General features: G+C 39.6%; 1 protein-coding gene across 30 annotated transcripts in view; it reads left to right on the top strand.

Moving 5' to 3' along the window:
- The window catches only part of LOC137564200 (protocadherin gamma-C5-like), a 669,033-nt gene that overhangs the window by 395,307 nt on the left and 257,954 nt on the right, over positions 1-15,772 (top strand). The window contains exon 1 of one of the 30 annotated variants that reach the window (XM_068277719.1): positions 10,313-12,890. The exons of the other annotated variants lie outside the window; for them this stretch is intronic. Within the exon in view, the coding sequence (XP_068133820.1) occupies positions 10,443-12,890 (2,448 nt within the window). The 5' untranslated portion in view covers positions 10,313-10,442. Of the gene's footprint in view, positions 1-10,312; positions 12,891-15,772 lie in introns of those variants that run through there. 30 annotated transcript variants of the gene reach the window in all.

Below are 15,772 nucleotides of genomic sequence, written 5' to 3'. Positions count from 1 at the left end.
ATTTATCCAGCTTGTAAAAGATAATAGAGCAGAGAGAAGCTGCCCTAATTTAAATAACACACAGGCAGTGTGCATACAGGGGCCTGGAGGGGGGAGATGCATCACAGAACCACAACACTGAAGAACTTGGCAGCCTTCCAGACACAGGGTGACAAGTCTGACAGGGGAAAGATAAGCTAATTTATTACAGAGATGGTGATAGTAGAAAGTGCTGCAGTAAGCCAGAGCACATTAGGATAGGTTTTGGAACTTGTAGAATGGTAGAAAACAGGATGAAATTTTTGTTACGGAGTCTCTTTAATGCTTATTACCTGTATTGTGTTGTCTGTCACCTATCACTGTCTGTAACTTTCTTTATTGTATGACACTGAGTAATATGATGACACTATATAAATCCAATCAATAATAATAATACTGTCTGCAGGTACTACTCCTCTCTATCAAATCTTTAAAGCAAACCTAGGAGGTTTGCAATGCATAATTATTTAAATTTACCTGGGAGGGGGGAGCCTATAGATCCTATAGAGGCTTCCCTTGTTTGTCCTCCGCAGACCCCTTACACCGCTGGTACCTCAGAAGTGTGGCCTCTGTGTGCATGCACTATATTACAGTCCCACTCAGTAATATTCATAAACTTTAATATAGTATATTTAATCCAGTAACAGTTTATTCTGTGCCCAACTTCAACACAACTAAAGTTGACCACTTGCAAATATTATGGAAACTTAGCTTAAACCTCATTTTAATACTATATCAATCTAAGTAACATTAAAAAAAAAAGTAGCTAGATAGGTTATAGTTAATATTTACACTTTTATTTATTTTGTATTTAGCTTTTTAATAAAAGATAAGTATTGTTATTAACATTTTTATTAAACTGCAGTGCAAAAAAGTGCACATGTAATAAAAAGATTAAAATACATTTACATTCAAAATGTCCTTATTAATCTCCACATCAATAATTGCTTATCCTCTCTTTTTCCAAAATTATACCTTTATTTTTTTCGGCAATGTATTACTAGATATTAGGATTTTGGTTAGTAAAATGCAGTTTTCAAGTATTAGCATGATCTTCTTGAATGAAATTAGAGCGTGAGTTTAACATTTTGACCACAAGATGTCAGCCTTGGAATACTTAGCTTGATGGCTGTATCTGTGCAGGCTAGCAAAGCTCTCTCCTCCCCCTGGCTCAGTGATTCACCCTCCCCTCTCTCCGCAAACAAAGAAAATCTGCTGTGCAGACAACAGAATGCTGTGGATGTTCCTTCTTGTGAATGGATTATTGTTTTAGTGGTGAAATCGGAAATTTATCACCCGAAAACCTTTTGGATTACAGAGTACCTATGTTTCTTCACACACCAGGGACACATTGGCCTCAATTCACTAAGCTTTATCAAACACTTTATCAAACGTTTGATAATTTACCTCATGGGTAAAATCTAATTTTGAATTCAATAAGGTGTTATATATTTATCGAATGCTTTATTGATAAAACGTTCAATATATCTATAACACCTTTGTGAATTCAAAATTAGATTTTACCCATGAGGTAAATTATCAAACGTTTGATAAAGTGTTTGATAAAGCTTAGTGAATTGAGGCCATTGTGAGATATGGACATCAGAGGCTGCTCTCTTTGTTGGAAATGGCAAGTAGCATTCTCCCTTCTCCTGTGTAGCTGGGGCTGTGTCACTGGGCAGCTTCGTTATTCTATTGTGGAGGAGTCTCATCCAGGGACATGGCTAGGAAATGTAGCTCAGGATCTGGGCATAAAACAGGCAGAGCTTGCCCAGCGCAGATTACATTTATCATCTGATAAATACCAAAGATATTTTGCTGTAAATAAGGACAATGGAGGCTTGACTGTAAATGACAGGATTGATAGGGAGAGCCTGTGTGGATCTAGTGTGAGCTGTTTGCTGCATTTAGAGGTGGTGGCTGAAAACCCTTCAGAGCTTTATAGCTTAGATATAGAGATTCTGGATATTAATGATAATGCTCCCACATTTTCAGTAAAAGATCATTTTATTGAGATCACAGAATTGTTGACAAATCCAGGTGCTCAGTTTGCTTTACAAATTGCTGAAGATTTGGATGTTGGTGATAATAATGTTAAACAGTACATGTTAAATGCAAATCCTTATTTCTCATTGTCTGTAAAGAGTCACATAGCTGGCATCCTTATCCCTCAGCTGATATTAGAGAAGGTGTTAGATAGGGAGGAAAAATCAGAACACCATCTTATGCTCACAGCTATAGATGGTGGAGAACCAGCTAGATCAGGCTCCTGTCACGTTACAATAAAAGTGTTAGATATTAATGATAATCCACCTGTTTTTAATCAGTCGGTGTATAAGGTGAAACTTAAAGAAAATTTCCCTCTCAATACTGTTGTATTAACATTAAATGCAACAGATTTAGATGAGGGAGCAAATGGGGAAATTCAGTATTATTTTGATAGTCACACATTTCAATATTCAAGACAGTTATTTGATCTGAACCAGCTGAGTGGAGAAATATTTGTAAAAGGAAAATTAGATTATGAAGATGTACATTTACATGAATTACCAATTAAAGCAGAAGATAAAGGGTTACCCAGACTGGTAGGGAACTGCCTGGTTCAGGTGGAAATAGAAGATGTGAATGATAATGCTCCTGAAATCTCTTATACCACCTTAACAAATGACATTCCAGAAAATACAGCAATAGGAACTGCTATAGGATATATAAATGTGAGAGACAAGGATTCTGGGAAAAATGGAGAAATACAACTGAATACACAGCAAGATTTACCTTTTAAAATCAGAATGCTTAAAAAACGTTACTCCGTGGTCACTGATGGGAATCTAGATAGAGAGAGGATATCGCAGTATATTATTGAGCTGACAGCTACTGATTTGGGGTCTCCTGCTCTGTCCAGTAAGACCACTGTTATTCTCAGGGTGTCTGATGTTAATGATAATGCACCAGCATTTACACAGTCTACTTATAATGCTTTCATTAAGGAAAACAGTGATCCGGGGACTCTGCTATGTACAATATCTGCTACTGATGCAGATGAGGGTGATAACTCTGATCTGGCTTACTCCATAGTGGAGAGCCAGATAGATGGATCCTCTATATCTTCTTTTGTTTACATCAATTCTAATACTGGTGACATATATGCTCAGCGTTCCTTTGACTATGAGCACATCCAGACTCTACAGATCACCATAAAAGTAGAGGATTCTGGGTCACCAAAGTTATCTTCTACTGTCCCTGTCTGTATATTCATTTTGGATACAAATGATAACTCCCCCTCCCTGCTGTATCCAGAACACTCTGAGGATCTCATTGTACAACAGAGGATCCCAAAATCTGCAAGTGCCGGATATCTGGTGACCAAACTGTCTGCAGTGGATCTGGACTCTGGTCACAATGCCTGGCTGCTCTTTAACCTCATTGACCCCGGCAGCTCCTTATTGTTCCAAGTGTCTAAACATACAGGAGAGGTCAGAACTGTACGAGGATTGCAGGAAACAGAAAACACAGAGCAGCAGCTTGTCATTTCTATCAGTGATCATGGGGATCCTCCATTATCTACCACAGTCACTGTGCTGGTCAGTATAGCAGATGAAGTGGTAGTAGAGAGGCCCAAATCTGGGGATTTTCTTACTAATTCCAAGCCATCATCAGATGTCACTTTATATTTAATAGTTTCCCTTGTGGCAATCAGTTTAGTTTCTCTTGTGACATTTATTATATTGCTGGTGAGATGTCTGAGGAAGGAAAGTTATGGTTACAGCAGCAGCTGCTGCTTTCTTACGGGATCTGAGTCCAAACCGTACATGGATCAGTACCAGCCGGCTCTGTACCTGAACACAGATGGGACCTTAAAATACATGGAAGTCAGGATGGTCCCTCCAGGAGCCCAGGGACAATGTTACCAAACGAATGTGCCCCCAGCCCCACAGCAACGTGACTCTGCTTTCCTGCAGTCTCTGGATTTTCCACAGTTAAGGGAACTAGTTAAGGAAGCCGACACCTCCTCCGTTGCCAGCAACATGAATGATCCCAGCAAAGTAAGTTGTCATCATTATTAAAAATTTTCAAACTTATTATAACCCTGTGTGGAATTATCTCTTCATCATTTACATGGAATGTTTCTATTGTAATGGAACTCAGTATTTTGACTTACCTCCTATATTTGAGCTTAAAGAGAACATGAACCTGAACTGAAAATAAAAAGTCAAAATAACCATACCCAGGTCATACTTACCTCCCGTGTAGTCTACTCCTCAATCTCTTTCTCCTCTCACATGTCCCATTTCACTCCACTGTGATCCATGGAATTCTCTGTCCTCCATTTTCAAAATGGCCATTACCTCATAACAGCTCCCTGGTCAGCACAATGTTAAACTGTAATATCACCCACTTGAGCCATAGGGAAACATGGACATTAGAATCAGAATCAGAATCAGAATCAATTTATTTTCGCCAAGTAAGTTTGCACCTACAAGGAATTTGTCTTGGCAGTTGCTTAACAAACACAAACAAAAACAATACAAGGACAGACAGTGTGAATATTACAAGTTAAGGACATTATAACTATAGTGGCAGTAAGCAATGTGAGAATTGTTCATGTTTAGTTCTGTGCTGATTACTTTCAGTCCTAGCAGCTCTAACGTGGTTCAGCATTAAGTATGGCTACCGCTTGAGGAAAAAAACTGTTCCTGTGTCTAGAGGTTTTGGTAGCGATTGACCGGAATCTTACTCCTGAAGGCATGCGCTGGAAGATAGAGTGAGCTGGGTGAGAGGGGTCACAGGCAATTTTGGATGCTCTCTTTCTGCACCTGCTGGTGTAAAGATCCTGCAGGGAAGGTAAGCTACAGCCAATTATCCTTTCCGCTGATCGGATGATGCGCTGCAGCCTCCCCTTTTCTAATGCTGAGCAGGAGCTGAACCATACAGTCATGGATGATGTTATGGTGGATTCGATGATTGCAGTGTAGAAATGCACCATTAGATTTTGAGGTAGGCCAAACTTTTTCAGCTGCCGCAGATGGTACATTCTCTGTTGTGCTTTCTTGACAACAGTGGCGGTGTTGTTGTCCCATTTTAAGTCATTTGAGATCGTGGACCCAAGAAACTTGAATGACTCTACTTGGGTTATTGTGGATCCATTTATGGTTAAGGGGAGGTGCTGGGGGGAGATCTCCTAAAGTCTATTATCATCTCCATGGTTTTGAGCGCATTTAGTTCCAAGTTGTTGCTGCTGCACCAGGAGGAAAGTTGTCCCACCACATGCCTGTATGCAGACTCATCCCCGTTTTGAATGAGACCAACAACTGTTGTGTCGTCTGCAAACTTCAGAACCTTAACAGATGGATCTGTGGAGATGCAGTCATTGGTGTAAAGTGAGTACAGCAGTGGGGAAAGCACACAGCCCTGGGGTGCACCAGCACTGACTGTCAGAGAGCTTGATGTGAGTTTACCAAGTCTAACACGCTGTCTTCTGTCGGTTAAGAAGTCGGTTATCCATTTGCAGAGGGATTCAGGTATGTGTAGCTGGGAGAGCTTGCTGTGCAGCAGTGATGGAATTATGGTATTAAATGCAGAGCTGAAATCTATAAATAAAATCCTGGTGTAGGTTCCTGGGATATCTAAATGCTGTAGTACATAATGCATACACATGTTCACGGCATCGTCTGCGGATCTGTAAGGCCTGTAGGCAAATTGCAAAGAGTCCAGCAGGGGATCTGTGATGGATTTCAGATAAGTCATTATCAGTTTTTCAAATGTTTTCATGACCAGTGATGTAAGGGCAACAGGCCTGTAATCATTTAAACATGTAGTTTTTTTTTTTTTTTGAATTGGTACAATAGTTGCGCTTTTAAAACAGGCAGGAACAATTGAGAGTTCTAGAGATGCTTTGAATATGTCTACCTTGCACATTTAGTTGTAACTGACAGCTGCTGATATATAACTGATAGCGACAGGTATATTTCAGTTCTGACAAAATATTGTCAGAACTGGAAGGGATCACTGTAAGAAGAAAATGATGAGCTTCTAAGAGGAACTGACGGTGAGGTTAGTTTGTAATATTCATTTGCAGCTACGTCAGGTGTTTATTTTAAATAATTTTAATCACTTCAGGTTCCCTTTAAAAAGGTTGTCTACTTAGTCACACAGTCACTGTGGCGGGAGGCTTAGTGACCAGTGATGAGCGAAAAAGTTGATATTCTTTTAGCATTGACTTTTGCAAAAATAATGTTAAATTCGACTTTCGAACAAAAATGCCATCAAAAATCATTCTGTAATACGTTTATGATTTTTTTGCACTTTTTGTGAATGCTCACACTTAAAAAAATAAACCATTTCACGCTTTTCGCAAATTTTCATGTTAAAAATACAGATTTTTCTCCTGTTTGTGAATTTTCACCATATTATGAAACGTATTTTCTCAAATATTTTCTCAAACTCAAAAATAGCATTTTCTATGCTATTTGCAAGCAACACTTTTAGTGACACAAACACAAATATTCTGGGCATGTCAAGTTGCACAGTAGGCCTGATAAAGGGACTTTAACACTTGGCTTTTTTTAATTTTAATATCTGCTCATAGTAATGCTGATCTGTTGCTGTTTAACTTTTTAATATAAATGAGGTAGACTGATATTATTGTTATAACATTTTAAAATTAAATAAAGAATGTTTACGGTAAATGCTTTACATAGCTGTAATCGCCTGAAAAATCAATGTTTGTTTAAGGTAGAATATTATGCAGTTACTATATAACAATGTTCTGTACATGCGTTACTCAATGCATGTATTTCCACCACTAAGAATAGGGGTAGAATGATGACCTTCAGGTGTATACAGGAACTTAATTTTGCAGACTATTTTATTTATAAAGTAAAATGTATGTGGCTGCCTGGTATTGTATTCCAGTTCTGTTGCAGCCTAATGGATTTCTTTGCATGATTGTTTTTTGGAGTATGTATTGAGTGGGCACCGCTCAGTTCGGCGCAGGAAGAGCCGAATGATGGCCGAATGAAGTTCAGAGACGGCGTTAAATACTATTCACCCTCCGAGTTGTTGCAACTTGGTGGGAGATGTAATTTGGGGTCTGGCCATTCGGGCTCGGGGTGCGCTTCTTTGCATTGCTGCAATGATGGCGCCCCTGCTTTGTGGTTTAATACTAAGTATAAACTGGCTGGCTGGCTGTACAATTCTGTTTCATTTTCCCATTACCATTCCAGAGAGATGGCACCTGAACTTAAAGCATACCCCAACCAAACATGTAATCAAAGACAGACAACACATTTGAGTGTGGGGTGGTGAGCAGAATCTTACCGCACCTCCTGTGTGCCTGTGCCCCCCTCCGTTTATCCAAAAAAGGCTCCGGTTCTGTCCTGTAGGTTGGTGCATTCGGCATCCTTTGACCTGGACAAATAACACTGCGCATGGCCAATATGTCCGTTCAGCTACTTTGTGACTGCGCTCACTGCTCAGCTCTTTCTATGCGCACTCTACCCCAGGATTAATGTGCACCAACTATGCCGACCTACGAGACAGAACAGGAGCCTTTTTCAGATAAACAGAGGGGGATGTAGGCACACAGGAGGTGCGATAAGATTCTGCACACATTCCCACACACAAATGTAGCGTCTGTGTTTAATATCACACTTGGCTCAGGAATCCTTTAAAGCCCCCTTTTACTCTCTCTCATCCCTCCCCTCCCCTCTCTCCAATTTTGCTAAGTACTTTATAACTTTTTTTAACAAAGAAATCCTTATCACCCCAGTTTTTAGGAAGACAACAGCAGACAGTTGACCACAGTTGATACTTGCACACCCCCACACACGTTAGCTTATATTTGGAAACTCTAAGAGTCAACCAAACTTCCTTCCCCATCCATATTACCTATGCCAATTCTTCTCCAGTAGGGTATAGTGATTGGCACAGTCAGCATGGATGGAGGAGGAAGTTTGGATGACTTAGGTACATCATTCTGCACCTTGACTTGGATTAGCAATGAGCAGTAGCAATACCCATGTGACCACCATGATCTTCCTAATAATATATATATATTTTTTCATAACTTCTTTACTTACTAGCCAAAACTGTGTGTGTGAGGGGAAGGGGGGGGGGGGGGGGCTTGAGTATTTGTGAAATAGAAAAATGAGTGGACAGAGCTTAAAAATATATACAGTATATATATTTGATGGCCATCATTTTCTAGGTTTAAATTAAACTCGCATAATATTGTGCTCCTTGTTTTTAGTATATGTGATCATTCTATTTAACTATTGTAATAAACAATACGTTCCATTTGTAAAGTACATAAATCCTCATAATTCTTGAACAATATCACAACTGCAAATATTTTATAAAATGTTTAGGTTCTTCTTCTCGTGTGATCTACTGTACTTGTTGAATATTTTGCTGGCCTGGTCTTGTGTCCTTTCCTTCTTCTCAGTGAAATAAACACTAGCAGTCACTCCAAAAATACACAAATTCTGGAATGACAGGAACTGAATCTGCCAGGGGCAGAACTGGACATTTAAAGAGCAGAAACAGGTTCTGGAACTGCTGGACATTTAATCTGCAGCTGAATCACTTGCAGCCAATTTGATTCAATTCCAGTAAATTCCATTTCTGACATTACAAAGTCTACAGAGGAAGCAGAATGTGGCCAAGCCAATCAAACCTACAAACTGATTGTGTGATCCTTTGCCTCTTCATGAGACGTTATTTCCCAGTGCAAGATGAAAGTAGTCAGCAATATACAGTATATTTATCTTGACACTTGTCTAGACTGTATTAATAAAACCTGTAACTTAAAGGACAACTGAAGTGAGAGGGATATGGAGGCTGCCATATTTATTGAATATATCTGAAAAGAGCTTCTTGTCCTTATGGTTGCACCCCCCTCCGTGAACAGGAGTAGCTTTGTGCTATTAGGGATCAAGAACGGTACTCACACTTGTACAGTATGACTGTACTCATATGTAGAAGGAAGGGCAGCCGTGAACAAGAAGAGGGTCCTGTTAAAAGGCAGTGTTTTTGTGGAGAATGTGGAAAACCTCTAGACCAAACAAAGGCTTAACTCTATGTAGGTAAGTATAATACTTTTTTTTTTAAGTTACAGGTTTGTTTTGAAGTTGCAATGATTGTTGGTTGTTCATTTTCATTTACTGCCTCTCTGCATGACCTGTATTTTTGCTATTAAATAAAGGACTTAATTTAATTTCTCTAAAGTACCTATATACAATTTCACAACTAATATTAGAGGAAATGCCACAAAAGTGCAAAAACAACAAACACTTACTAAATGTTATGTGTATCATATCATAATTGTAATCATATGATTTAAGGATTTTTTTCTCTTTATTTCTGTCTTTATTGCATTAAGGACCACTGTCGCAAAATTTTAATACATGTAAACACAGATACATGTAAAACATATACAAGTGAGAAGTATGTTTCCTACTAAGTAAAATGTGCTATAAATTACTTTTCTACTATGTTGCTGTCTCTTAAAGTAGTTAGAAGAAATCTGACAGAACGGACAGGTTTTTGACTAGTCCATCTCTTCATGAAGGATTCTTAGTATTTCATTTATTCTTTACAAAAGTACTCCCTGGAAAGGATTTATACAAAGATGCAGGCCATCCACCCAACCTGTTTGCAACTATTCTAGCAATTGGACTGAGCATCTGCCATCCAGTAAGTGCTTTTGAAAAGAAAGAAAACCCTGAGAATCCCCTGTGATGATACAACCTGTCAGACTTCCACTGCTTACTGTAAGTGACAACATAGAAGAAAAATCATTTATAATAAATTATTTTGGGGAAATCTACTTTTTTTATTTATGGTTTTTTTCGCAATAGTGGTCCTTTAATGCATCTGTATAGTCTTCTAGAGCATCAACAATACATACTGGCTTATTATTAATACTTAACATGCCCGCCCTGCTGTCTGACAGCTACGTGGATGAATTTCCAGTCTACATTGGTATGTGTACATAAAACTTGCTATGACTATGGAATTTGAAATGTTGTAGAATACCAGCTTCTTAGTCATCTATTGTCACAGCCATTTAATTTACATTCTTAAAGGGTATACAGTGAACAGTATTATACTTCATTTATTTTTTTATTCACATACATGAAATTATTATTGTTTCCCACAAGAGGGCAGCATTGGTACATTTAGTTCACAACTAGATTTGCTCAGTCTATCAGTACGCTCTCCTCCCCCTGGCTCAGTGATTCACCCTCCCATCTCCTCTCTCACACACAAAGAAGAGCTGCTGCACACAGAACAGAATGCCGTGGATCTTTGTCTCTGCGGATGGATTGTGTTTTAAGGGGTGAAAACTGGAATTTATCCACTGCAAGATTTCTGGATTACAAAGGATCTATGTTGTATCACATTCCAAGGATACATTGTGAGATATGGACATCAGAGGCTGCTCTCTTTGTTGGAAATGGCAAGTAGCATTCTCCCTTCTCCTGTGTAGCTGGGGCTGTGTCTCTGGGCAGCTTCGTTATTCTATTGTGGAGGAGACTGATCCAGGGACATGGCTAGGAAATGTAGCTCAGGATCTGGGCATAAAACAGGCAGAGCTTGCCCAGCGCAGGTTACATTTATCATCTGACAAATACCAAAGATATTTTGCTGTAAATAAGGACAATGGAGGCTTGACTGTAAATGACAGGATTGATAGGGAGAGTCTGTGTGGATCTAGTGTGAGCTGCTTGCTGCATTTAGAGGTGGTGGCTGAAAATCCTTCAGAGCGTTACAGCCTAGATGTAGAGATTCTGGATATTAATGACAATTCTCCCACATTTCCTTCTGACAATCATCTTATTGAGATCACAGAAATATTTACCAATGCAGGTGCTCAGTTTGCTTTAGAAATAGCAAAGGATTTGGATGTTGGTGTTAATGGTGTTAGTCAGTATACATTGAATGCTAATCCTTATTTCTCATTGTCTGTAAAGAGTCACATAGCTGGCATTCTCATCCCTCAGCTGATATTAGAGAGGGTGTTGGATAGGGAAGAAAAATCAGAACACCATCTTATTCTCACAGCTATAGATGGAGGAGAACCAGCTAGATCAGGCTCCTGCCATATAACAATAACAGTGCTAGATATCAATGATAATCCACCTGTGTTTAACCAATCAGTGTATAAGGTCAGACTGAAGGAAAATCTTAAATTAAATACTGTTGTATTAACATTAAATGCTACAGATCTAGATGAAGGAGCAAATGGGGAAATCCAGTATTATTTTGATAGTCACACTTTTGAATCCTCAAGACAGTTATTTGATTTGAACCAGAAGAGTGGAGAAATATTTGTAATCGGAAATGTAGATTATGAAGAGGCTCATTTACACCAATTATCAATAAAAGCAGAAGATAAAGGGTTACCCAGACTGGTAGGGAACTGCCTGGTTCAGGTGGAAATAGAAGATGTGAATGATAATCCTCCGGAAATTTCTTACACTTCCTTAATACATGAGATTCCAGAAAATACAGCATTAGGAACTGCTGTGGGATATATAAATGTGAGAGACAAGGATTCTGGGAAAAATGGAGAAATACAGCTGAATTTACAGTCAGATTTTCCATTTAAAATCAAAACTAATAAAAATCGTTATTCCCTGGTCACTGATGGGAATCTGGATAGAGAGAGGATATCACAGTATATTATTGAGCTGACAGCTACTGATTTGGGGACTCCTGCTCTGTCCAGTAAGACCACTGTTATTCTCAGGGTGTCTGATGTTAATGATAATGCACCAACATTTACACAATCTACGTATAATGCTTTCATTAAGGAAAACAGTGATCCGGGGACTCTGCTATGTACAATATCTGCTACTGATGCAGATGAGGGTGATAACTCTGATCTGGTTTACTCTATAGTGGAGAGCCAGATAGATGGATCCTCTATATCCTCTTTTGTTTACATTAGTTCTAATACTGGTGATATATATGCTCAGCGTTCCTTTGACTATGAGCACATCCAGACCCTGCAAATCACCATAAAAGTAAAGGATTCTGGGTCACCAAAGTTATCTTCTACTGTCCCTGTCTGTATATTCATTTTGGATACAAATGACAACTCCCCCTCCCTGCTGTATCCAGAGCACTCTGAGGATCTCATTGTACAACAGAGGATCCCCAAATCTACAAGTGCCGGATATCTGGTGACCAAACTGTCTGCAGTGGATCTGGACTCTGGTCACAATGCCTGGCTGCTCTTTAACCTCATTGACCCCGGCAGCTCCTCATTGTTTCAAGTGTCTAAACATACAGGAGAGGTCAGAACTGTACGAGGATTGCAGGAGACAGAAAACACAGAGCAGCAGCTTGTCATCTCTATCAGTGATCATGGGGATCCTCCATTATCTACTACAGTCACTGTGCTGGTCAGTATAGCAGATGAGGTGGTAGTAGAGAGGCCGAAATCTGGGGATTTCCTTGCAAATACTAAATCAGCACCAAACATGACCTTATATTTAATAGTTTCCCTTGTGGCGATCAGTTTAGTTTCTCTTGTGACATTTATTATATTGCTGGTGAAATGTCTGAGGAAGGACAGTTATGGTTACAGCAGCAGCTGCTGCTTTCTTACTGGATCTGAGTCCAAACCATACATGGATCAGTACCAGCCGGCTCTGTATCTAAACACAGATGGAACCTTAAAATACATGGAAGTCAGGATGGTCCCTCCAGGAGCCCAGGGACAATGTTACCAAACTAATGTACCTCCAGCCCCACAGCAACGGGACTCTGCTTTCCTGCAGTCTCTGGATTTTCCACAGCTAAGGGAATTAGTCAAAGATGCCGATACCAACTCAGATACCAGCTGCATGAATGATCCCAGCAAAGTAAGTTGTCATCAATATTATACATTTCAGAAATTATCATAATCCTGTGTAAAATTACCTCTAATTTTCAGTTGAATGGTTCTTTTCATTGTTCTTTCAGAACCCATATCACTCTTTTATTTTTATTTAGCTTGTAAAGGTTTGTGCTTAGTAACACAGTAATTGTGGAAGGAGGCTTAATGACACTAACATATATAGTCTGGTCATGTCAAGTCGAATGTCTTTGAATATAATATCTGCAAATAGTAAGGGCTTTTTTGTTGTTTTGTGACCTTGTGAGGCTCTCTATAAATGGGGGGGTCAGGTTCACTGAGATTTTCTACAGTAAACACAATGGTCTCTATTCATGAAACTTCTCATAAATGACTTATTTATCATCTAATTGATAAAAATAACATTTCAGCACATTTGCAAGCAAAATAATCACTCAAAGTAAGGTGTTCCTGATTAAATTATTTAAATATTCCTTTTCTTACCTTAATTATATTATATTTTTGCTCTTTGGGAGCTTAAAAAATGTAACATAGATAGGGTGACAACAGGTGAAAAAGCTTTGTGTATCATGCCCAATATAATTTCAATGTTACTGGTTTCCTTGTAAGGTGATTATTATCCACTTCGCATCCAGACCTTGTTTCCCCCTTATGGACCAGAGCCGTTTTGATGTTTTAGCCATATCCCTATTTAATCAGCAATAAATTTATCCCTACTCATGACACTTAAATGATCTATATACTGTTTTTTTTCAAGACAAACTAGGCTTTCATTGAGGGGTATTTTGAACTAAGAAAATAGTTTTCTATTCATTTTATTGGGAAAAACGAGGAAAAAAATAAAAAATGCATGATTTCTCAGTTTTTATTGGTTCCAGCTTAAAAATGAAAAGTGCTACTGTCATAAAAACCATGCCACTAGTATTATGTCCCCCAGAATAGATAGCCAGATGTGTCTCCAGTATCAGCCCCCCCCCCCCCCCAGGCTAGTCAGATATGTCCCCAATATAAGCCTCCCCAGTATAGTCAGATGTGTCTCCTGCATTTGCCACCCCCAGCATAGATTGTCAGATGCACCCCTAGGAATAGTGCCCCTAATTATAGCCAGATGTGCCCCTGAGATCAGCATTCCCCCATTTTAGCCAGATATGCCCCTAGGATTAGCACCGGCCTCCCATCATAGCCAAATGTGCCCCCGGTATTAGATTATCCCCCCCAGGGTAACCAGATGCGCCTTACTATTAGACACTCCCCCCAGTTAGCTAGATGTCCCCCAGTGATCTTAACACCCCCCCTTTTAAATACCCCCTCCCCCAGGATGGATAGCCAGATGCCAGATCCTCGCTCTGCAGTCAGCCCCGCTATGCTGAATATCCGGTCCCGGCTTGATGATGTCATCAAGCCGGGACCCGGATATTCAGCATAGCGGGGCTGACTGCAGAGTGGTTATCGGAGGCTCGGGCTTCAGGATAGTCGCAGGAACGAGGTAAGGTGAGTGAGGCTGCTTGCTGGAGGATTTTTTTTAACTATTTATGCATGGAGGGGGACAGATGAAGGATCGCTGCAGTTAACTACTGCAGCGATCGTTCATAGGAGCGGGTGGACTAATTGGCTATAAGGGAACATGTTCCCTTTCACTAATTAGTAATGCAGCTGACAGTGCTGGGGGGTGCGCTCTGAAGCGCACCCGATCGTGCACAGCAAGGCTGCAAACAAGTCAGTATATCTAGGTCATTGTGGCTTGGAGGGTGCCACAGCTGACATAGATATACTGTAGAGTTAGTGGTTAATATTATTATCATCATCACATTTTTAACCACTTCCATACCAGTAGTCTCTGCCCCCTTAAGGACCAGAGACTGCTGGCATGGTTAAACGCCACTTCCCGATGAATCACCGCTCTCACCGGTCACGATGCTGCCCCATCACCGTAAGCTCCGCTCTCTGCTGTCTCTATGACAGCAGAGTGCTGACAGCCAGTAAGGAGCTGCCTTCATTGGCTCCTGACGCTGTCTATAAATGGGAGCCAATGTTATTGGCTCTCCATGATCATGTGGTCAGGAGCCAATGAGAGCGGCACCTAACCTGCTTACAGAGCTCTGCCGTCTTACAGACAGCAGAAGGAGCGGATTGTGGTAGGTTCAGAGCGGCGAGATCGGCGGTAATGGTTGCGATGCGTTGTTCATCAGGACGTTGAATCTACATCCAGTCAGTGCAGCAGCACCACCTGCTGGACGTAAATTCGAACTGCATCGGTCCGGAACCATTTAAGTAAATTAAAAATATTTAAACGCTTTACATAACTCTGTAATCGCGTGCAGAATCAAAGTAAGTGTAATGCAGAATGTCATATCATAACCATGTGATGTGACAATGCTCATGACATGAATTACATGGATGCATGATGTGTTATAACATAAAAGTTGGGGTTAAAATGATGACCCCGGATACAGGGACTTCATTTTGCAGAAAGATTTTGAAATATTTTTTTTTTCACTTATGAAGAATAATGTATGTGGATGTTTGGTATTGTATTCGAATTCAATTACTTATAAAATTAATATTTTTAAGTACTATGTAACATTGTTATGTAATACAAGAATAAACTGGTTGGCTCAACAAATCTGTATCAATTTCACATTCCAATTCTCGATTAAGGGCATCTGAATTTAATGCTCTTTTTCAATCTCTCAGATTTTTACATATATCCCTCCCTCTAAATTTGGTAATATTTACAGTACAAAAGTTGCCAATAAACATCCAGAGGAATTGGTATAATGTCTGGAACAATATATTTCAAAATTTCATATGGAGAACACCAAACCGCAGAATTTCATATAAGATAATAAGCAGGCATAAGAAATTGGGAGGAATGGGGGCACCAAATAT

Source organism: Hyperolius riggenbachi, chromosome 3 (genome assembly GCF_040937935.1).
Source record: "Hyperolius riggenbachi isolate aHypRig1 chromosome 3, aHypRig1.pri, whole genome shotgun sequence".
Classification (NCBI taxonomy): domain Eukaryota; kingdom Metazoa; phylum Chordata; class Amphibia; order Anura; family Hyperoliidae; genus Hyperolius; species Hyperolius riggenbachi.
Note: the sequence above shows the minus strand (reverse complement) of the source record. Positions and strands in the feature narration are given on the sequence as shown.